Below are 24577 nucleotides of genomic sequence, written 5' to 3' on the forward strand. Positions count from 1 at the left end.
AAATTATCATTTTCATCAATTCTGATCACTATAAGGAAATAAAACACCTCACTCAGCAATCAAATTAGACCCATGAAAGCAAAACCATCTTCCACACTGTCAAGATGAAGGGAAAGATGAAAACTCTATACTTACTACTAAAAGGTTAATGAAGCTTTTCGTCTATTTTATTCACTAATTCAAAGTCTTTCTCATTTCTCTGGCTATCCCAACTACCCTGAAAGAAGAACTTTGAAGATGCCAACTCACTAGTTGATGAAATCCACTGCCTGAGTTTTCAATTGATCTGCACTGTGGAGGTCAGCCAAGATGAGAATTTCTGCGGCATTCTCCACGGAGAGGTTACTGCAGAGGGCATCCTCACACATGACTTTTAAACGCTCCAGGGCGTACTGCAAGACACAAGCAGGCGGTGAGCGCAGGCGCGGGCGGGCCGCTGCTGAACTGGATCTCTGCAGCTGTACCATCACGTAGTGGATGCCCAGACAAGACCGCAGACTGTGAGAAGGCTGCCACTGCGGTTATGAAACATAACCGTGCTCCGAGGGCTGAAAGGAAGACAGCTAAAATAACGTGCATACTTACCGTTCAAGTTCCACAGCGTACCTATGAGGGAGATGGCGATTGTGAAGTAGGCCCCTATCCTCAGGCTTACCCTGTTCCAACTATGATTTGAGTGTTTCTCAAACCATCACCTATCCTTACAATGAAGCATCACTCTGCTTCAAGTCACTAGGGACATTACATTTTAATCTCTGCAATCCTTTTATTCAGAGCCAGACCAGGGGGAAGCACAGTCTTTTCTATTTAAGCATTGTCACTAGCCCAGCAGGGTACTCCGACTGGCCCATCAGGCTATGGGAAGGAGCCCTGTGGTGACTTTCACCAGTGTCTCTGCCACCAGTTGTTCCTGAATGAGGGTCAACCAAGGCCTCCTTTTAAATGGAGAAGGATAAATGGAGTCCTATTTTATTGGGGTTGAGGTTAAGATTCTCAGGGTAGAAGAGCAAAGACCCAAAGACCCTGGATCCAGTTTCAGTCTGAAATCTTCCTACCTCCCAAGTCAAGGGTAGAAATGTTCTGGAAATGAAAGTCTAGGTTAACACTGGGCACATTTGTTTTGATGCAACTGTCCTCCGTGCTCTCGAATATGAGACTACGACCTCACTAAGGACTTCAGGGATGAAGAGGAGGGAGGGATAAAAGAAGGCACATAATGAAACATCACTAATCAGTTCCCAGGAAAGAGGTCTGGTTGAGGCTATCCAGTCTCCATACAGACCCCACCTTAGGGGCCTCAGACCTCACTGACAATACTCCTCCAGGTTGAACCGTGACACTCAAACCAGGACACTTATTTCATGAATTCTGGGCGAGGAGGCCTATCTGCTGGCGCTGTGATCTCCTGCAGCAAAAAGAGAGTTTTATTGGTTTCAGTGCAGCTTTAATTTTTTACATTTGAGCAACTGGAAAACAGTTTCCATGGGAAACAGAAATGACATTAGACAAGCAAGAAATTAGGTTTTTGTTTAAAAGGTTGAGTAAATGTTCTGTTTTATACAGTGCTGCAGAGAATATTCCTCTTCTCTTTCTCAATACCTTCTTTTAAAAAAAATTTTTTACTACTGTGTAATTAGATAAAAGTAGCCATTCCTGTCCCTTGGGGGACAAAGTTTTTTCTTAATTATACTTCTGAAAAACCTGCCTAATGGCAGTACTTACCCGAGAGATTCAAATTGTGTCTCCCAGGCCTGGCCAATGTGTTTTGTTTTGTTTTTGGTCTAATTACATGTCCCCAAGAGACTGGAAAAGCAGAAGAGGCTGTTTCAGCCTCTTGGGTAAATTCTAGATGTTGAGATCCTTCCATGAAAGATTTCTTATTGTGTTTTCCTGAAGTTTACAAGGAGGTATAAAGATAAAAATGTTCTCAAATAAGTGTGGAGCAAAGAGTGTTCAATGGGAAATTCTGGATGGAATTTGAAAACACACTCTTCAGTTACTTCTCATTCATAAATTTAAAGCACTGTTGTGATTCGGCTGCTTTATCTTGTAAAATCGTCAGTTACCACATTGTACTGAAAATGCCCCCCTTAGAAGATCAGCCGGGGCTGCTCACCAAGTTCTGTGCACCTGCAGGTTCCAGGAGCCTCTCTGGCTCAGGAGCAGAAATGAAACCCCAGGGGCACAGATATCTAGCCCTGGCTCTGAGAATATACAACTCTGAGCCTCAGTATTTCTATCTAAGAAGTGGGCCTTTCGATACTACTCACCCTACGGGAGCTAGAACCTGAGGCAGATAATGTCTGGTGTATATAAGCACAAGTGACGACTTCACTGAATATCAGCGGGCGTATAATCAGAATTGCTCTATATTCATGTTTACAAAAAGCAGGCATTAAAAAAAAAAAAAGGCAGGCACTGGGCTGTGTGTCTTCAATTTCCCTAGAGCTCACAATGTATATTTTCTTACTGTCTCCACTGGAAGCAAGTTTCCTCTGGTTAGCACTGAGCTAGACTGGAGGGTAAGTATGAGATTTTCGCATTGCTTTATTATACTAATGAAGTCTTGAGAGGTGATAAGCAGTATACAGCTATTACTCAATCCTTTTTGTCTATAGCATTGACTGGGTTTACATGTCTTATCCTCTACAAACACTCCAAAGAGCTGATCAATAAAGACAAAATCTCCACTATAAACATAGGTACTTTCCTCTGTCCTCAAGGGTGCAGAGGAAGGTGGAAGGAAACTATTCCCATGAAAAGGCTCAAATCTGGAAAAGGCTCTGGTGCCCTTAGGTCAGAACCAGCTCTGCCCTCCAATGGGTGCTGCAGCATCAGAACCATCTTTCTTGCAGCATCTACTATGGCTGGGTCTACCCTCTGACACCCTTGCCTCAACCCCCCTGCACAACACAAGAAAGGCTTCCACAGGATAAAGTAATCACACACCCGTCATCCTTCTTCAGACCACAGAGCCTCTGATGTCAGGTCACTGAGCTCTCTCTATGGTGTATCTACACAAGGAAAGTCCACTTCCCAAGTGCGTTTTGGGGGAAACACATCCCAGGGCTGATCTTGAGGAAAAGAATTCCAGGGTTAACTAAACTGGAGAAATGCTATTATATTCCCTTTCAGAAAATTCACAGTGCACAAACATACTAAAGGTTCTGAGAGACCCTGCAACAAATAGCAACATACAAAAACCCCCACTCAACTTGGTTAACCTCAGTGTTTTGTTACCCACCCTCCAGTTTACCAGCTTATATTGGGAATCACCATACAATAAGTCCCCGAGTTACAAACATCTGACTTACACACAACTCACACTTACAGAGTGCCATAAGGGTTACTGGTAATCAACTGCAGCTGGACCTCAGTGAAAATGATTTCACAGAGTCACTCGACTCCCATGGCAAAGAACTAACCAACAAAGAGTAGAGCTAGAGCAGCAGATGATAGCATTTAGAGAAAAAAACAGGGACCTAGAAACTCCAGAACCAAAAAAAGTTTTCTACAAGAGTTAGCGGATGCATTTTGTCTCATTGAAGCAGGAATAGCAGTTAGAGGAGCAAGATCCTGATACAGAGAGGTTCACCAACGTTTACCGGACAGTTATTGAGGGCCTGAGATGCTACAGGGCCATTTGTGCTGAGAAAAAGAAAAGCTCTGTACAAACCTCCCTTGATACCTATTCAAGAAACTGACTCCAGCAGTGGAATCAAACCTTGACTCTCTAACACCTGTCCGTCATCTTCTGCATCATCCGAGGTTGTTTAAGGTTGAATTTGAAAATGTTTAAGTATTTACATGCACAGAAAAGTAAAAATAAGCACTATGTTAAGACAAACATCTGTCTAAGTTGCATTTAATAGGTAAATGTACCTGTTCCAACTTACATACAAATTCAGTTTAAGAGCAAACCTACAGGACCTCTCTCATTCATAACCCGGGACAGCTGTATCTCCTTGCTAAGAGCCACAACTTATTTTCACACTTTAACATTTTTCAAATCAAAATCTATCTCAGGAAGTATGCATTTACTGTGGTAGTATCTCTTTTTCTCCAAAGAACTATTCATAATCTTATAATTTTAAATATTTAAGTACTTAGGGGAAAGTTAAAAATGTGTAAAAGATTATTTTCTTATTGAAAAAATTTCAAAGTTAACAAAATCGAGAACGTTATAAATTATAAATCCAAATGTTAATTATTACCTGAGTCTTTAATATCACTCTAGTTACACCTGAGCTGGGGAAGAGAGGCAAATGGCCCATTTACACTTCCACAGGCAGGGTGGCCACAGAATTTATTGTCCAAAGCAAGATACTTTGAAAATAAAAAAGGTTCTGTCATAATTGTACTATAACACAAAAGTAACCCAGAATTGTCCACCCAAATTAGGATATATGCTCATATTAGCTACAATGTGGCACAGACGCCCAGGCTGTTTTCCCATTCCCATCTCACCTTGTCAGCAGCTGCCAGCAAATCGTCAGCCATTTTGTCTAGGTTTGGAGCCTTCCCCGTGTAAATGAAGCACATCATTTCCTTAAAAACTTCAGGCTCCACATCATTGATTTCAACCCGATTCTATGCCAGAAAAACCAGAAGTGAGAAACATTCCAAGAGAACAAAATCCCTAAACAATTTTCAAGATTTTAGGCTTTGGTGAGGCGAGATGCTTGTATTATTATTATTATTATTATTTTTTCCCCTGAAGTTGGAAATGGGGAGGCAATCAGACAGACTCCCACATGCGCCCGACTGGGATCCACCCGGCACGCCCACCAGGGGGCGATGCTCTGCCCATCTGGGGCGTTGCTCTGTTATAACCAGGGCCATTCTAGCGCCTAAGGCAGAGGCCATGGAGCCATCCTCAGCACCTGGGCCAACTTTGCTCCAATGGAGCCTCAGCTGCAGGAGGGGAAGAGAAAGAGAGGAAGGAGAGGGGGAGGCATGAGAAGTAGATGGGCGCTTCTCCTGTGTGCCCTGGCCAGGAATCGAACTCGGGATTCCTGCACGCCAGGCCGACGCTCTACCACTGAGCCAACCGGCCAGGGCAGTGCTCGTATTATTTAAAACCTAACATGAATGGCCTGACCAGGCGGTGGCGCAGTGAATAGAGCGTCGGACTGGGATGCGGAGGACCCAGGTTTGAGACCCTGAGGTTGCCAACTTGAGCGCAGGCTCATCTGGTTTGAGCAAAAGCTCACCAGCTTGGACCCAAGGTCGCTGGCTCAAGCAAGGGGTTACTTTGTCTGCTGAAGGCCCGTGGTCAAGGCACATATGAGAAAGCAATCAATGAACTAAGGTGTTGCAATGAAAAACTGACGATTGATGCTTCTCATCTCTCTCTGTTCTTGTCTGTCTGTCCCTATCTATCCCTCTCTCTGACTATCTCTGTAAAAATAAATAAATAGACAAATAAAAACCTAACATGAATGGAAAACTGCCCTTTGCCAATTTGATTATAACAGCCTTTCTCCGTCATATGTACCATCTTTGTTTTCTCAAATCCAATAGGAAGACAACTACATCTTTCATTTTCCCCTTTCTTTTCTAGAGCAGAAGCACATCTAACACCCTCACCCTGAACCGCTTGGAGGATCTCCCTGGGACGGAGGGAGTCTGCATCCCTAGACTCTTTCTGGACCACCTCTCTCCTCTCACAAAGTGCCTGTTCAGGGAATTTGCACTGTATTTCATAACACAGTAAGAAACATTAATGAGGCAAATAAATCTGCTGACAAACTGGAAAAACCATCTTATTCTAATCACCTAGCTGAAAGGCGTATTTTTACTCTGATACATACCTTTTTGCTCTCCTCCATTTCATGTTCAAACATGGCACTAAAAACTGGAGAACGAGCTAGAAAGAGGAAAGGCAACAAAGACAGATATGGTTATTACACTGCAATCTCATGGTCCTGTTATGTGTAAGAGATCATTTCTTTCCTGTCACACTGGTTCAGGAAAGGGTCTCTGCCTCAAATTATACCAGAATTAGAAAATTCCTTTCTTCTTATATCACTAAGTGAATAATTATAACACACAGGACAAAAAAGAAATCGCTACTCTCAAAATAATTTATTAGTTCGATTCCAACTATTCATAGTTTAAGGAAATGATTCAAATTACCTATGCTGGATGACAATGATATCCTCTGGGTAGATTTGGGGGTTCAAATGGAAGTCCTTCAGGCTAAGCAGGATGTCCTAATACCTAGTTTGTGTGAAACAATGACATCTACTTTCCCCACGTCCAGAGAACACACAGCAAGGAGGTCAAGAACAGGGCCCAACAGCATCCATTAATGAGATGACATACATGCTTGTTTATGGCAGGTTTTCTGTTCCTTCAAATAATAATACCCCAAAGTAGCAAAACACCCAAACAAACAACAAAAGAAAAACTTAGCTATTACAATCATGTAAGGCCCTTCAAAGTTCAACACTACCCAACAAAATCTAATTCCTTAGTATTTAATGTCTCTCATTAGGGATAATTTAATTTTTTTCCTTAGGGGTGGGAATAATGAAAAAAGGATGGGATTTAGTGTTCTAAATCATGCCCAAGTCTAGTCTAATGAACACTATAAATAATAAGTAAACTTAATTTCAACCATGAAGTAATAAAATGGCTAAGAAGTCAAATTTTATCGTGTTGTCCAATAAATCAGGGATTTTGCTGAAAGTTGAAACTACTAATCAATCTCTACCTGAGAGAGGAAGAAAGGATGGAATATAGAGTAGAACCCTGAGCTAACAGGTAAGTGGAAATTTGATCTATAGTTTATGTCAGAAAGGACTAATTTTAGATCTGCCATTTTCTAACCACATAATCTTGGGCAAATCACTTAACCCTCTGAGCCTCAATGTTTTAATATATTCCAAAGGATATTAATTCTCATTGTTCTTATTTTAGAAGGGCTACTAAAGAAATAGACTATAGAAGTTGAAGATGAAGCAGTGATAATGCTGAGAGGGTCCTCATGGGTAGACAGAAGCTGATGTTATGAGAATAAATAAAATTTCCCCGGGAGAATAAATAGAATGAAAAGAGAACTGCGGGAACACCAATGTTCAAAGGGATAGATGAGAAGAGGGAGGCCACGCATTAGAAGCAGCCATAAACCCAGAAGAAAACCACGAGACAAGAGTCAAACTATATGAACTAGAGAGTCCTTCAGATTCAGGAACTAGCAGGTCATACAACTTTGAAAAACTACTTTCCCTGCATGAAGGTGAACTGAGGATAAGTGGGAGGAGAGACGTAGAGACAATGTGCTAACTTAAGAAACTTAGCTCTGAAAAAAAGGAGAAAGAGTAACTAAAGGGAGACGCCTGAGCCTCTTCCCAAGCTGAGGTGAAATAGGCAATAGGAGAAAGGAGAGATGGCGGAGATACCAGATAACAAGGTGTTCAGGGGCAGAGCAAGGCTTCTGAGAAGGCAGGATGGGATATGAAACCGAACAGAAGCAGAAAGTAGTCTGCTGGGACATAAGGAAGAACCCCTTCCACCAAGAATGCAGGGAAAATGCAGGGAAAGCGAGAGGCAAGAGCTACGGGAAAGGGCCTCAATTTTCTCTTGGAAGAAGTAGCAAGGTCATCTTTTAGGAGCTGGAGATTAAAGGAGAGCGGTGAAGGTCTGAAGCACCTATTATTGAGAAAAAGAAAGGGAGCTGACTGCAGAAAGACTTCCTAGCAGTGCCGGGGGCCTAGCTGAGTACAGAGCCGCTACCCTCCAGGACGGAGGACTTTCTCTAGCATTACACAGTAACATCTAGTTGAGAGAGGGAACAGAAAGATGGTTAGATCGGCCAGACTGAAGTTTTGCCAGATATCTATTTCAGAATAACAGAGATGAGTTGAGGGTCTCGGTAAGAAATATGTTGCCTCAAGTTTCATGCTACTTCCTTTTCTGTCTTATGGCCTGAATAGAAGTTGACTACTGTGCTCTCACGTGAGGTAGGTAGTCAGTCCTGCCTTATCAGCTCCTCCTCTGTGTCAATCCTTCTAGTCTTAAAGACAAAGGGCCTATTATTGGAATTAGACCTCATCCTCCATGTCATTGGCAGCCTTCTCATTCTTTAATACGTTTATACAAAAAAGAGGGCTAAGACCTCTAGGGCTGGGGAGTTGGGTAGATAACAGTTTAGTCCTGAGTCCAGAATCCCATCTGTTACATCCTAAGTCCCTGTCTAGGGACCAATACCTAACCTTAACCAGTGTTTTGACATCTGTTCTCTAGGCACAAAGGCATTCATTCAATATATATCACCTGTTCCTTGAAAGTGGCAGCCTACATCCACTACAGAGAGGAAAAATAGATATATCATTTTTATGGAGAACTGCCTTTTTGGTTATAACAAGTAATGTCAGCATAATATAAAAATTATTAGTTGCATTTTTTTTTTTGCACTACTTCAAAAGGTGACTTATACAGCCACTGTTTTTCCTTGTTTCACCAAAACTAATGCTTCCCATGAATAAATACTAACCTGCTAAGATAGCTTTGTGCGCCTGGAATTCCTGGCCAGCAACACACAAACAACAGTCCGTGAATCGGGAATTCTCCCACAGTCCCCCTAACTCATCGGCCAACCGGCACTCGGGAACCTTCACCATATTCATGGTATTCTGGCCAGAAATGTTAACAGAATCTTGCACCACACTCACCTGTGAAAGACAAGGAAACACAGACAAAGCTTTTGTTACCAGGAATTTTCTTCCCAGCAGGAAGAGAGATGATTTTTACCTTATTGCTAGGTATGCTCAGATACTAGTGTCAGTCTGATTCTCTTTTAACCACCTCCACAAATCAAGGTTTTACCCTATGGATCAAGTAATTTCCAATCTATTACAATCATATGTAGTCCACACCATCCCAGGACAACGGGGAGACAGATCCATGTTCTCCTTCTTCTCCAGCTTCTAATAAGCTCCATATCCCCTTCCCTGAAATCCTGGGCAAAGCCATCAGAGAGAAAAAGCTGAGAGAAACAAGTGTTAAACTCAAGTATTTTCCTTATTCTGCTTTAAGCAAAAGGTTAAATTTTAAGAACTCCTATAGAAACAACCATTTAAATTAAACTCTTCAGAGAGAAAAACTTAGTATGCCTAAAAGCACTTCACTTACTTCAGCTAGGTCTGGAACATGCTAGTAAAATGCAGCTTCCATTGGGCTGGTAAATCACTGCTACTTCCTCACAAATGTTAGTTTAATGAACAGGACTGGGCTTGGAAGATCTTTCTGGTAGTGTGAGTGGGAATCCTACACCATTTATACCTTTACTCGGTCTTTTGTGACAATGAGATATATATACAAGGCGACTGGCTCCCACTAGACATGTGCTTATAGCTTTGGAACAGAACGATGAGAACAGGTTTAAAGAGGGATCCCACTTGCCACCATGGCTTCGGCAGCAGCATATTCTAACCAGTTGACTTAACAGTTCAGTTTAGATAAAACAACCAAGCTAACTTCTAGATGGGTCAATGAAAGTCAGATAAATTTGTTACTATACCGACACAAGGATTTACCGTATTTCCCCATGTATAAGACACACCTTAAATTTGGGGCCCAAAATTTGGGAAAAAAAGGTATTACATAAAGTTATTGAACTCAAGTTTTAGTCATCATAAAATTCATACATCTCCTCATCACTCTCAAAACTCCCATCCATTAGCTTGTCCTCATCAGTGTCTGATGACAAATAAGTCTTCATATATTGCCTCATCCTTGGTTCTATCTATGGCATTTGAAATGCCACAACCACTGTATAAGACGCACCCAGTTTTTAGACCCCAAATTTTTTGAAAAATGGTATGTCATATACATGGAGAAATACGGTATAAGCCATATAACATTATAAAATAAAAACTTAAGTTACCAAACTGAAGATAAGACCCAGAAGATCAGTCTTCTGCCAAACCACCAATTAATTCTCTGCCTCATTTCCTACATCATACTAAGTTAATAATGTTAAAATCAAAGCAGAATTTATAAGCCTTGAGAATCAGCTCCCCACTCTTGCTATTCCTAAGTTAGAAGATAAAGTTTAGGAGCATCCTAAATGACCCAAATTTCTTTTAACCTTTAAGATGGAAATCATCCCTTAAATGTAGTCATAAACCCTGCGGCAAAGTTACTACCCCATCCAAATGACGGGCAGTCTCATTTGTGTAGGAGTGAGATGTTTACTATCAGGTCAAGAAATTTACTCATTTGTTTAAAATGAACTGTTATAATCTTGAGCAATGAAGCAACCAAGTTAATCAATTATGAATGTGCTTAGCATTAGCAGCACATTCATCAGCCAGATTATAACATTATTTTAATAGCCCGAGACCCAGCACAAACTATCGCACAGAGATTCTCTCCTGTCCTATTCAAGATCTCTAATTTGGTTCAGCCATTCTCTCATGTTAACACCCTTACTTCTTTGATATATTATACACAAAAGTAGAAGTTGCTGTTTCCAGTTATAGTTTCAAAATATCGCTAATTTTTTTAAAGGAAAAGATGAAGTATATCCAACTTCCTCATAGAGAAAAACAGGACTCTCTTGGGATGACCAACAAAGGGAACAGAATGCTTTTGGCACTAGGTATAAGCCTGAATTAAACCAGGCTGACAGGAGCCCAAAGTTATTAAAACTTGATGGCAATTGACTAGACTAGGTAAAATGAATTGGTAAGAAATAAGGTGAACTTCAAACTACGGTTATCAGTGGACCCTCCGCTGGTTAGATGCATACTTGGTAATGAGTAGGACCTCAAAACTGTGACCTCTCGCAGGGACAATTCCTTTCTCTAGACAGAGACAGGAACACAGCAGGAAGGAGAATGCACCTTTTCTGTCTGAGCCAGACTTGTTCTGTAGATATATGGATGCCTGGAGTCTCCAGAGCTCTGAATGTCTGGCACCTCTTACCAACATTAAATACGCTTAATTAAAAATAAATTTTAAATGGCATTCACAAATGAGTCTTCAGAGCCCAAACTTTTAACTTAAAAAGGGATTGTTTTCCTCTGCAAATGATGCTGCTAAAATGAAACCATTTTGAGAAAAACGGAAGTTTTTTTAATGCCTATAAAGTTGACTATGGAGACTCATTCAGAATTACAGCTGTGAAGATGACATGACTGTGACATTTATGTCGTCTTACAAATGACTGCATGCGATGTCTCAGGAAGGCTGTAAAAAAATTTCAAGTTGTAAAAGGGCCTCACTTTTAAAGTCAATTCCTTTTCTTAAAAAAGAAAGTATCATAAAGATTAAAGATTAAAATGTGCCAATTCTTGCACATTTCACCTAAACATAAAAAGTTAAAATAAAACCAATGGAAATATATTTTTTTACTTCTATATATTTAAAACAATTGAGGATTAAAAAAAAGACTCTGCATACAGACTGTTTATAGCAGCAGAATTACTTGTAATTAAAGGACTAGCAACAATCTAAATGTCCATTAACAAGAGAATAAATTATATTTTCACACAACTATTCTACAGCACTAAAAATGAATGAACTTATACTTAAGTCCACAATATAAATTCTAGAAACATAAGGTGAAAAGAGCAAGCCCTAGTTGACTACATTCTGGCACCATTTTTATAAAGCTCAAAACCAATCAAATGTAGCCTGACCAGGCGGTGGTGCAGTGGACAGAGCATTGGACTGGGATGCGGAGGACCCAGGTTCGAAATCCCAAGATCTCCAGCTTGAGTGCAAGCTCATCTGGTTAGAGCAAGGCTCACCAGCTTGAGCCGAAGGTCGCTGGCTTGAGCAAGGGGTCACTTGGTCTGCTGTAGCCCCTTGATCAAGGCACATATGAGAAAGCAATCAATGAACAACTAAGGTGCCACAACAAAGCATTGATGCCTCTCATCTTTCTCCCTTCCTGTCTGTCTGTCCCTATCTGTTCCTCTCTGTCTCCCTCTGTCTCTGTCACACAAAAAAAGAAAAAAAAAACAATCAAATGTAAACAATATATTGTTCAGGCATACAAATAATAAAGGGATGATAACATACAATTCAAAATAGATATTTAATATCTCTGAGTGGGGAAGACAACAGATCTAAGGGATGGGGGAAACGTACAGGTCAATTCCAAGTTACCGGTGATGTTGTCGGGTCGGGTTGTAGATTTACTACATCATATTTTATCATTTATAATAATATTACATATTAAATCACCATTTTTGTAGGACAAAATCTAATATTGGCATTTACTATAGTTCAACTAATATATCCAAATAATCCATTAATAAAATGATAAAAAGAAAAAAAACGAAGAGACCCATATACTTAAAATTTGGCAAAAATCATATGCCCAGGCTATGAAGGAATATTCTATGTTTGAGAAGGAAAGGGATACTTTAAGAATTAATTAGTATCTAGGTATTTCATATTTCAATTATAATTGCAACATTACAAAGAGACACTGGAATTGTCTACCTATCAAAGGCATAGACCCTGAAGGTGCATACAGGCTTCTTCGTTACTAACAGCTACTTGTTTTCAATATAAAGAAATGGAGAGAAGGGTCAACAGAAGCTAAAATATTTCAAGTAGATTTTCTATGGTCCAAATTATTATAGAGAAAATTAAAAGTGTAAATCTTTCATGATTCTGTTTCATTTCCAAAATAAATACTGTTAAAGAGAACTTGGTAGAGCCCATGCTTCCCTGGGGTGAGCGGCACTCGTCCCCATGTCATGTGGCACAGCTGACCAGTGACAGAAAATGGACAGCTGACGTTACTGCTGCACAACATTAGGAAAAAACTACCTGACCTCCCTAGGCACTGCTTCTCTCCCTAGCAACATGAAATGAAGATAATAGAACTAACTAGCTCAAAGGATGCGAAGAGAGACAATTCAAGGAAGGCTTTGAAATGCTTCCAAATGTATTAACTAAGCAAAATCAACTTGGAAGAATTGCCACATTTCCTAATAGTCAGACAAAAACAACACAGATTGAAAGTGAACCCAGTGCGGCACATTATAAACAAGACCACCCATTCAGCATGTTCAGGTTTGTAATCTAATTTCATTTAAATATTCATGAACAGTAATACTACCGAAATAAAGCCCACACTCGCACATGTGTGATTCTTAGGCTTGTACCTTAGGATAACCTGTTGTGGCCTCTGGGAACCAAAAAATAAATAAATCATGAAACAACTATACTTACTGCATCACAATAGGACAGAAATGTCTGGGACAAAGGCAGAGTGAGGAATGGAGCCATGGAGTACTCGTAATTGAAGTATGTGGATAACAACGTCATAAAAGCCTCTAAATAATAAAAATACTAACTAAACCAATAATAAATATAAATATGAACTAAAATAAACTTGTATATACATTTTCCGATGATAAAAGGGAGCAACAGGTCAAAAGGATAGAACTTGCAGCAAAGAATGATCTAGCTTTATAAAGCGCTAAGAACTCAGATGAGCTGCAGACATTTTTAAAACCCACATAATCCAACACCTCCCTACCCGCCACACAACTATCTTGCAATGCTGAATGCTACTAAGTCCACAGAGAGCCTTGGAACAGAAATGAGTCTCACTAGGCAGGAGCCCAAGTATGAGAAGCAACACTCAGCACCTGTGGCCAACAGAGAAGTGTGAGAGGAACAGATGGCATACCTGGTCCGAGGGTAAAAAACCGATGGCATCAGCAGAACCTAGCAGACGTTTCCCTGCTCAACATCTCTTCCTTTCCAAAGTGTCATCTCACTTCCCTTCTAAGTCAGTAAGGCAAATCTAAACTTAACCACAGGATCTCTCCTAAGAGAATTGTATGTGGGGAAAGGAAGGGGGAGAGAGCGCCTCAGCCTTAACCACAGGATGAGAGATTGCCAAGTGAGGGCAGGACAACTGTTTTCAGAATCAAGAATGTCATACAGGGGCTGGAGCAGACTGGGGGAGGGAAGAAGCATATGAGAAAAGGCTGGACCCACTGTGGACTTGCAGATGCTGCAATAAAGGTTATGGCATTGCCTAAAACACCAGATGCGACATTTAGAAGCGATATCTTTCTTCAGAGAACAGTTAAGACTGGCTTTCATTTCCAACAGAAATTAGCATTTTCTACTGCTTTTAAATTTTTCTGAAATTTAGATCTTTAAGACAGGTGAAGATTAAATTGGTCTGTTTATGTATCGTCTAACCTTACACAAAACCACATAACTGTTTTCATTTCTTATAACTAGTTAGATTTCCATGAAATTCAAATTTCAAGCTCATCAGACAGAAAACAAATACAACAATTTCTGTATTTATCTAAATGTCATTATGTTAGTATTTCCTTCTTTTATTAAGAAATTAAAAAGAAGCCTGACCAGGCAGTGGTGCAGCGGATAGAGCATCAGCCTGGGACACTGAGGACCTGAGTTCAAAACCCCAAGGTCACTGGCTTGAGCGAGGGCTCATCTGGTTTAAGTGCGGGCTCACCAGCTTGAGCATGGGATCCTAGACATGATCCCATGGTCGCTGGCTTGAGCAAGGGATCATTGGCTCAGCTGGAGCCCCTGGTCAAGGCACGTATGAGAAAGCAATCAATGAACAACTAAAGAGCCGCCAAGTATGAGCTGATGCTTCTCATCTCTCTCCCTTCCTGTCTGTTTGTCCATCTGTCCTTCTCTAGCTAAAAGAAAAAAAAAATTAAAAGGTAGCTATTATGGAAACTGCATTTTATGTATCTAGTGTGGTATTTTAATAAACTATACCTCCAAAATTTCCTAACCACCAGGAACTATTCTGTGCGAATAATCAATGAACTGTGACTCAGAAAAGAAGCCGGTAGACTACTGGCCAGGCCTCGTCTACAAAAGGGCAAGATTCCTAAGGGACACCCTTTCTGGCTGCACAGGTGGTGACATGCCTCTGGAACTGTCATTAACTCGCAGTGTAAACCTATTATTTGACAACGCACATTGTAGGGAGCCTGCCTGCACCCTCCCCCTGAAAACAGCGGTCATTTTCATCAAGTGATGATACTCAGGAAGTGGTTCCTAGGCCATACGATAGGTATAGGAAACATTGACATCCAAGTTGGCTAGGGCTTTTATTCATTTGTTACACTGTGAGCTTATGAGTATTCATAAATGTGCTTATAACAGCATGAGATTACTTATTAGTATATACTCATTAAAGAAACCACTTCCCAGCTCTCTCAGTTTGGCAATTCTTCAAGGCTTCTCTCGTAAGCCTGAGAAAGGCTCTTAGGGTGCTGGTGAGAGAGCTGACTACAGATAACTCTCAGCTAAGCGGGAGTCAGAGGCCTCCATCTACATCACCTTCACTCTACAAAGGAGGTATATGACTTTCTTATATCACAACCACTTTAGCAAGACAACCTGAGACATTCAACTCCTAATGATCAACTAGTTCAAGGAGCAGAAAAGAAAAGCGATGTATAGTCAAATCTATGTGGACTTCATACTCAAGGAGGAGCCATGAAGTTTAAAAAACAAACAGACGTATGCACTTGCTGCCATTCTCCTCAACTTGGAGTGACAGTCCTTCCAAATGTTACCTGAAAACACCCACAATGACAAAGCCAGAATCCTGACCGAAGCAATGAAAAAATCATAAATACCAAAATTGTACACAATCTTAGTTTTTAAGAACAGTAACAAGTGGAAAGCTGAGGTGCCCAACGACCTTGAAATCATGACAATTTTCAGTCACATAAATAATGTTTGTGTAGCGTCGCTCTGTTTGGGGTTTTCTGACTCTCCATTCCTGGTACTATACACTAACTCTGCCCACACTGACCAGGCCTGGGAGCTGCCCGTCTGGCAGCAGGCAGAAGCACTCACCTCACAGAAGAGGGTCAGCTTGTCATCAGGGAGAAGGCCGTTGGCTTCATCCAAGAGAAAATCTCTGCGGATGAATTTTTTGAATCCCCAGTCTTTGCCTTGCACAAACCTATATGCCCGTTGACTCTCTGAGGTAAAAAAAAAAAACCCAAAAAAGTCATATTTAGGGTTATGCAAAAAAAACAAAAAACAAAACAGATCGAATCTACAACTTATCAGTGCATAAAGTTGCTGGAAATGAAAATAAAGAATGGATCCAACATGAAAGCATTTACCCATAGCTTTGGTTTCCTCTCCCTTGGCATTCAGGATGGAGAATTTGAATTTTGCCCGGACTTCACTCTTTGGACAGCTGACCAGCAACAGGTAAAGTGACAGGTAATCCTTGCTTTCTTCATCCAGCCCTTTTGGGTTTACTCTCAAACACCTGCCCAAAACAGATAAGGGGAAAAATGTTGAAATTATCCATTCTCACAGGCTGGAGAAGTGATAGGAGAGAACCAGAACATAAGAATCAAGAGAGGGAGATGTTTAAAAAACAAATAAACAAGCAAACCAACCCAGGCCCCATAACTAGGAAGTTATGATTTGGTAGAATTACTATTTAGGGATCACTTTTCTAGAGCAACCTGAGTCAACTTTTAAAAAGTAAACACCAAAAATATAGGGGCAGTCTAGAATTCGACCATACACCCCGCTTACATCTGCCAATCACTTCCCAAATCACTTTTTCCCTAAAATATTTTAAGAGTCAGGCCATTCTTTTTTTAATTGATTTTAGCAAGAGAGAGAGAACGAGAGAAAAACATTGATTTGTTGCTCCACTTATCCATGCATTCACTGGTTATATTTTAGAGAGAGAGAGACAGAGAAGACAGACAGAAAGGGAGAGAGATGAGAAGCATCAACTCATAGTTGCAGCTCTTCAGTTGTTCACTGATTGCTTCTCATATGCGCCTTGATGTGGGGGAGGAGGGAGCTCCAGCCAAGCCAGTGACCCTTTGCTCAAGCCAGTGACCACAGGATCACATCTACGATCCCATGCTCAAGCTGGCAATCCTGTGCTCAAGCTGGTGAGCCCGTGCTCAAGCCGGCAACCTCAGGGTTTTGAACCTGGGTCCTCAGCATCTTAGGTCGATGCTCCAGCCACTGCACCAACCCCTGGTAAAAAAGCCACTGGTTGATTCTTATGTGCCCTGACAAGGGATGAAACCTGCAACTTTGGTGTACTGGGACGACACTCCCACCGAGCAACCTGTCCAGGGCCAAAAGTCAGACTATTCTAATCCTCAATCTCAGGAGAGAGAACACCTAATTTTGTGGAGACTGTGGTGACCCCACTTAATAAAAAGGGCCAATGAGCCCTTTAATATCACCTTGGAAGAGAAAAAGTATTCAAGAGAATATGTGAATAGTATCTAATCTTTTACCAATATTTTATAAGTCTGGCAATAATATTATAAAATTAAAATAAAGGAGGTAGTACAGAGGAAGTACAGATAAAAGTAAATACCTGCCAAACAGGGTATATAGCTCCAAGCTATACAGTCAGAGATGCTAATCTATTACCAATGGAGCACAACAAAATTCAGGCAGAATTTAATAGGTTCAACTGAGTTAAGTGCTAAATGTCAGTTGAACTGCATGTGGTTCAGACACTGCTTCAACCAGACAGGCCATATGTACCCTTAGGCCTCGCCAGTGTTACAACACCTCTCTCAAACAGGTGGCCTAATCCAGTGCCTCTCTAGGGAGTGCATATGCCACTTACATCACTATACATTGTGTTCAAGTTGTAGGTTTCAATAAAATACCTAAGAATAAGCATTCTCTCTCAGCTTCTAGTAGGGCACTGCTTACTGTACATAGACAACAAATACTAAATGGGGACCTATTTAACTTTTCAGTGGATTATCAGGTTAAAACTGGTGGTTCACAGACATGTGGTCTGGTCTTTTTTTTTTTTTTGTATTTTTTCTGAGGTTGGAAATGGGGAGGCAGTCAGACAGACTCCCGCATGTGCCCTACCCGGATCCACCTGGCATGCCACCAGGGGGCGATGCTCTGCCCATCTGGGGCGTTGCTCTGTTGCACCCAGAGCCATCATAGCACCTGAAGCAGAGGCCACAGAGCCATCCTCAGCGCCCGGGCCATCTTTGCTCCAATGGAGCCTTGCTGAGGGAGGGGAAGAGAGAGACAGAGAGAAAGGAGAGGGGGAGGGGTGGAGAAGCAGATGGGCGCTTCTCCTGTGTGCCCTGGCCGGGAATCGAACCCAGGACTCCTGCACGCCAGGCCAACGCTCTACCACTGAGCCAACCGGCCAGGGCCGTGGTCTGGTCTTTGATGTGAGCACATGATTATCTCCTGAACTGCCTACTCCTCCAGAGGACACAGGGTATAGATGGGACTGACCCCGCTCAGACTGTATTCCCTTTGCCACAGGGACTGAAGGAACCCAGACCTAAACTGGTCAGTACAAGCGTGCCATATTCTTCTTGGCCACACAGTCAGTTCAGAGGAAATTCAAAGACTTCTGTTGGGTGGTAGTGCAATGTGCCCATTACTAACACCAGGCGTCCTTCAACCACAAGGGAAATTAGACTTGAGATCTCCAAGTGTGGAGAGCAGGGCAGGACAGGGCAGAGCAGAGAGAGATGGGGTCCTTAATCTAACCACTGTGCTGCTGGATCAAACTAAGCTCCAAAACCATCCTACCTGGGCATTCCAGTTATATAAGCAAATAAATCTCCTTTATTTGTTTAAAAACAGGCGATTTAAAAGTCAAGAGATTGTATGTTAAAATCTAGATGTCTTGCTTTCCTTGAATAACCAGAAAATCTGGCGATGGTCCGCCCGTGTTCACACGTAGCTACAGTCAGCTGGATCTCAGTAACCACCACCCCTTTGAGAAGGACGCTCGCTAGTTTGCCTAGTACACAGTCTACACTTACACTAGATCAGAACATCGTTTACCACACTGGCTCTCTATACTCATTTACATTACCCTACAGCCATTTGAGTTTGCAGATCCCTGATATACTTATTACATTAATTCAACAATTATATAGCAAGCACTTATACATGCCAGGTACTGTCCTAGGCACTGGGGGGATATATTAAGTACAAAGTCCCTGTCTGCTAAGGATATTATATTCTAGTCAGTCTCTCCATAAAACCAAGCAAAACAGGAAACTTTTAGAAAAATTTTTACAGCTAAATGTATTCTTCCTCACCATTTCAGTTTATCATTGGCTCCTGATGAAAAGGTTGAACTTTTAATGACTTCACCCATTTCCTCCCGGCAAAAGCTAAAGTTATTGATGGTCCACATGTAGGAGAATTTCACTACCTTGATCTGTTGATAGAAAACCAGGAAGCAATTAAATAGGAAGGGGGCAACCTAAAAAACAGGTTGAAGATCAGATTATCGTTTCCCTCCCTCCCTCCCTCTGCGTGACCCCCCCGAGGAAGACAGCTGTGACCCCCAGAGGAAGACAGCTGTGACCCCCAGAGGAAGACAGCTGTGGGGCCAGCATGGAGGCTCAGCCACAGTCTCACCGCAGGTCCCTCATCACGTTCTAACAAATCTCACAGTGACCAACTGCTCCATAACTTTTCTCAGCTCCTGAGAAATACTGAATGGAGACTGAGAAAAACCTAGACAGGGTTAGGAATGCAGACGATACAGCCACACCTAAAACGAGCGTCTGCTCAGAGCAGTGTTGACAATTGAGATGTTGATGCTGCTACCGGGGGTAGCAAATCTCAAACCTAGTTTCCTTTTGAGTTGCCCAACTGAGGAACACACTTCCATCCAGGAGGATGTAAGTGGATCTAGTTTCAAAGATTGCTCCCTTCCAAACTCCAGTGAAATCCACTGGCCTAGGGCATTCAAATTCCAGGTGGAGAACCAAGGAATGAGAAGCTGACAAGCACCTTATCTGTCCACTATTTGGCAGTTATGTTCCAGAGAAAGCAGGAAACCTAATGTAGAGAAAAAAAATCTCATTCCTTTCAGCCACCAAATCCTCCCAAGACTCAAGATTCACAGAGTGAAAACATGAACTTACTTGTGTGTAGCACCAACTCTCAGCTACAGGGCCACTTGACATTTCTGCCGGAGGCGGAGGACTTGGAACCCTTGACATCGCCAGTTTGAAGGTTAAACGAGATTTCCAAAATCAGGGGACAAAGATTTCTGTTTTCTTTTCACCCTAGCCGATCCAAGAAACAAGAGGATGTTTTACATTAATGGCATACCATCCTACTATTTTTGTTTGACTTTCCAGAGACTGGAAACTTGTCTCCTGCCTAGAATTCTCTATCCATATCGTTCAAATGGCTGCTTAGCATTCCGATCTCAAATTTACATGTTAACCTTGGAGAAAATCACCTAATCGAATCTAGTCTCCTAGTCACAATTGCATCACCCTATTTTAATCCTCTGCACAATACTTAATGTTCTCATACCAAATGAATTTACTCAAAGGGCATATAAAATATATCTATGAAAAGGCTACCTGAAGAGGAGACAGCACAGTGAACACCATACAACTCTTGTCACTGGCTCTTTCACTTGGGACACATATACCCTACTCCTGAAGGAAAAGGACCTCGTTACCTCTCTAACTACGGTCTCATCTTCTCTCACACTTCAGTACAAACTAAGGAAGAGCAGGCTTCTATTCCTCAACCCACTGCTAGCTGCTCTCTTGAAGAGCAACTTGACCCCTTCAGACGTGTTCCTTTCTCTGCAGCATTAGAGATCAGGCCCCATCACTGTTCAGTTTTTCAGATTCTTCTCCTTACTCTTGCCCTGTTTTCTGATCATTCTTCAATCTCTTGTTGGATTATCTTCCTCCACTATTATTCCCCATAGTTAAATACTCAGTCATTTTCTCAATCTACATTCTCTTTCATGACAATTTTATCAACCCCAACAGTGTCAAATTTCTGCCTTTAAACATGTATCTCCCACATCTCTCTTTGACCTCTCTCTTGAGCCTCAGACCATTTTCAAATATCTGCTACACAAAATTCTCCCCTCCAAGTCCTTTCTAAACACAAAGCCATTAAAAAAATTGGTGAATTCGGTTACAATTTTTTAAGTACCATAAACAAAAGCCAAACTGAAGCCTGCAATGCATGACAAAGAATAACTTCATTGATATATAAATTGATAAACTGTTTGTACAAAATCATTAAGAAAAAGGCCAGCTACCCTACAGAGATATTGTTCACAAAAAAAGAAAGTAAAATTGTTCTAAAACATTTTACACCTATCAAAGTTACAGAAAAAAAACAAAAATCAACCCAGCCATGTATGGGGATATAGGAACTCTCATACACTGCATATTTTGGATGGGAACTTGGCCATATCTAGTAAAGTTGAGTGTGTGTGGTACACTGAGACTCAGCATTCTACTGTTAACTAGTATTACACTAGAGTAGTGGTTCTCAGATTTTATCGCGCAGCAGGGTCACCTGATAAAGAGGTTGCTGAGCCCCACCCTCAGAGTTTCTGATTCAGAGGTTTGGAATGGGCCTGAGAATTTGTATTTCTAACAAAGATCCCAGGTGATCCTGATAGGCTGGCCCCGGAACCACATTTGGAGGACCACTGCCCTAGAGAACCTGCACACAGACATAAGAAGACACAGACAAGGGTGTTCAACAAAACTAGAATCAAACTAAAAATCCATTCGAAGGAGAAGATAACTAAATTGGGTTATTTCCATATAACAGGAAACTATATTTTAAATTTTAAATTAATTAACTAGGTCTATAGAACCATGGAGAGGAGCTTAAACACAACATTAATAAAAAAATCAACGTTTGCAATGTTATGTGTAGTACATTATTTATACAAATTTAAGGTTATATATTATTCCAGTTCAATCCCTGGTCAGGGCACATACAGGAACAGCTCGATGTTCCTCTCTCCCCCTGCCTCAGAAAGAGAGAAGAGAAAAAAAAGAAAAAAAAAAATAGAAAGAAAAGAGAAAAAAAAGAAAAAAGATTATCTATTATTTTCAGATATATGCATGCAGTAGAAGTAAAAAAATTGACAAGCTATGCATCAGATTCATGATGGGAGAGCAAGGGAGAAGAATGAGGCCGGCATGCGGACTTTTCCTGTGTGGACTTTTCCTGGACTCCTGCTCCCTGTGACAGCTCCTAACAGACTGAACTGTGGTTGGGTTGCATTTTTCAGGGATTTGGCATGGTGATGGGGCCAATTTGGACTTGGTGAACAGGTTAAGGATACTACTCTTTTATGGATTCTTGCTGTATTGGCCAAGAGTTTGCTTAAAGGCTTTTAATCACTGTAAAAAAAAAAAGAAGACTGGATAAAGAAGATGGGGCACATATACACTGTGGTATACTATTCAGCTAGAAGAAACGATGACGTCGGTTACTTACAGCAGAATGGTGGAACCTTGATAACATTATGCGGAGTGAAATAAGCGAATCAGAAAAAAACAAGAACTGCAGGAGTCCATACATTGGTGGGACATAAAAGCGAGACTAAGAGACATGGACAGGAGTGTGGTGGTTAGGGGGGGGGGAAGAGGGAAGGGGGAGTGGGGGAAGGGGAGGGGGAGGGGTACAAAGAAAACTGGATAGAGGGTGATGGAGGACGATCTCTCTTTGGGTGATGGGTATGCATCAGAACTAAATGACAAGATAACCTGGAAATGTTTTCTTTGAATATATGTACCCTGATTTATTGATGTCACCCCAGTAAAATAAAAATTTATTTATAAAAAAAAAAAAAAAAAGAATGAGGCCAGGAAAATAGCATAAGACATTTCAAGTTGACCTCTCATACTTCTCTCAAAATAAGGATGATTAAGGCGAATATGACAATACAAATGTCTGCTAGGTTTGGGATGATAACTACTTGATTGTGTACTATTATTTGTACTGTCCTATTTTATTTTTTTAAATATATTGTATTAACTGTAGGAATAAGGTAAGGATGTGTTCTATTATATCACACACTGTCTGGTTTATAATACCCAAGGGAGAAATTCCCTTCCTGAATACCAGTTTGTTTTCACCTATGGACAGACAATATGAATCTTACCATGCTGCCCTCTCTGCTTTGCTACTAAGAAGCCCTGAGCCAAATTTGTGACCCATCTCTTGAAAGTATAGGTTATTCTATATATGCTATATTCTATATAGGTTCAAATGCTCGTTCTATAATAGCTTTATTATTTATTTAATGTTGTTATTCCCTTTGCCATAATTTCTTTAACTGATTACTCTTTTTTTTTTTTTAACAGAGACAAAGAGAGAGTCAGAGAGAGGGATAGATAGGGACACACAGACAGGAACGGAGAGAGATGAGAAGCATTAATCATCAGTTTTTCGTGGTGACACCTTAGTTGTTCATTGATTGCTTTCTCACATGTGCCTTGACCGTGAGCCCTCAGCAGACCGAGGAACCCCTGGCTAGAGCCAGGGACTTTGGGTCCAAGCTGGTAAGCTTTGCTCAAACCAGATGAGCCCGCGCTCATGCTGGCGACCTCGGGGTCTCAAACCTGGGTCCTTCCACATCCACATCCCAGTTCGATGCTCTATCCACTGCGCCACCGCCACCGCCTGGTCAGGCTGATTACTCTTTTTTAATAAGTTAAGTATTTTTAGAAACTGCCTCAAATCATTTGGAAAATTAACAAAAAAAAAAATCACTCAACTCATACACAGTCACAACCACTTATGTAATAATCACGGAGGGTGAGTAATAAGATTTAGTTGCACCCTTACACAGTAATACCATTGGTATTACCCGAGTCCCTGTTGGTTTTAAACACCACTCTACAGGCATTTACAAATAAGGCAACCCATGTAATCACAGATGGAGTTAACTATATTACATATGGTGTGCTATGTCATGTTAAGCTAACAAACTAAGCACTGCATTGGTATTTGAGCCTCCCTGGTTCGGGCAATCCATGATCCATGATGGCATCAAGAAAAGAGCCCAAATGCTACACGGGATCACCTATGATCCAGGTAAGCTTACACTTGATGGAAAATGCATTCTCAGTGAACTGTTTATCTAGAAATGAATCAATTCACCTTACACAATTTTACTTACCCCAGTTACATTACTGCCACTAGAGGCCAGAATAAAATTTCAAAATGCTTACTTAAAACTATCTTTGGGGCAGATTGGCAATGAAAATGTGAATTTTACACGTTAGTTAAAAGCATAAAATTTGGCTCTGGAGGTGTGGGGTGCAGGCTCAGCTCTATACTTACTGAGTGATCATAGAATACTAATATGAGTTTATTTTGAACATTAAAAAATACCTCAAATTTACCTAACCATTAACAATTTTAGGTATTCTCTAAACTCTAAGAAAAGGATACATTTAAAAACAAGTTTATTTTAATGGCTTAATTGTCGCTACAGAACCATGGTCCATTATTACAACCAGAAAAAAACACTACTTTAGTTTTGGCCATTTTTCTTTTTTGCTTCTCACTCATTTTTTTAGCCAAGTCTTTTTTATTCTTTTTGAAAATAATACCACCTTTCTTCCAATTTTAAAAAAATGTCCAACCCAGCAACTAAGAACTGGAGAATTAGCCTTAGACTCTGAAAAGCTTTAACCACAAAACCTGCTGAGAGGGAAATAGACTAGGATAGCACAAGTCTAATTAATTTCACTCGTAGCGGGCACCAGGAGCAAAGTGTTCATCAGCAAAGTAGCCTGGTGTT

The 24577-nt window shown here is 41.0% G+C and overlaps 2 protein-coding genes across 7 annotated transcripts in view; one reads left to right on the forward strand and one right to left on the reverse strand.

Annotated features, from left to right (window-relative positions):
- The window catches only part of ABI3 (ABI family member 3), a 523965-nt gene that overhangs the window by 327307 nt on the left and 172081 nt on the right, over positions 1-24577 (forward strand). The window lies entirely within an intron of this gene.
- Positions 1-24577, reverse strand: part of SPOP (speckle type BTB/POZ protein) — a 78271-nt gene that overhangs the window by 2352 nt on the left and 51342 nt on the right. For all 4 annotated transcript variants that reach the window (XM_066364495.1, XM_066364492.1, XM_066364493.1 and 1 more), the window contains 8 exons: positions 19911-20054; positions 19074-19195; positions 16116-16267; positions 15841-15968; positions 8501-8678; positions 5814-5869; positions 4468-4590; positions 250-392 (listed from right to left, as the gene is read on the reverse strand). In XM_066364495.1, the coding sequence (XP_066220592.1) occupies positions 250-392; positions 4468-4590; positions 5814-5869; positions 8501-8678; positions 15841-15968; positions 16116-16267; positions 19074-19195; positions 19911-19988 (980 nt within the window). In that variant the 5' untranslated portion in view covers positions 19989-20054. The remainder of the gene's footprint in view (positions 1-249; positions 393-4467; positions 4591-5813; positions 5870-8500; positions 8679-15840; positions 15969-16115; positions 16268-19073; positions 19196-19910; positions 20055-24577) is intronic.

Source organism: Saccopteryx leptura, chromosome 2, assembly GCF_036850995.1.
Source record: "Saccopteryx leptura isolate mSacLep1 chromosome 2, mSacLep1_pri_phased_curated, whole genome shotgun sequence".
In the NCBI taxonomy this organism is placed as follows: Eukaryota; Metazoa; Chordata; class Mammalia; order Chiroptera; family Emballonuridae; genus Saccopteryx; species Saccopteryx leptura.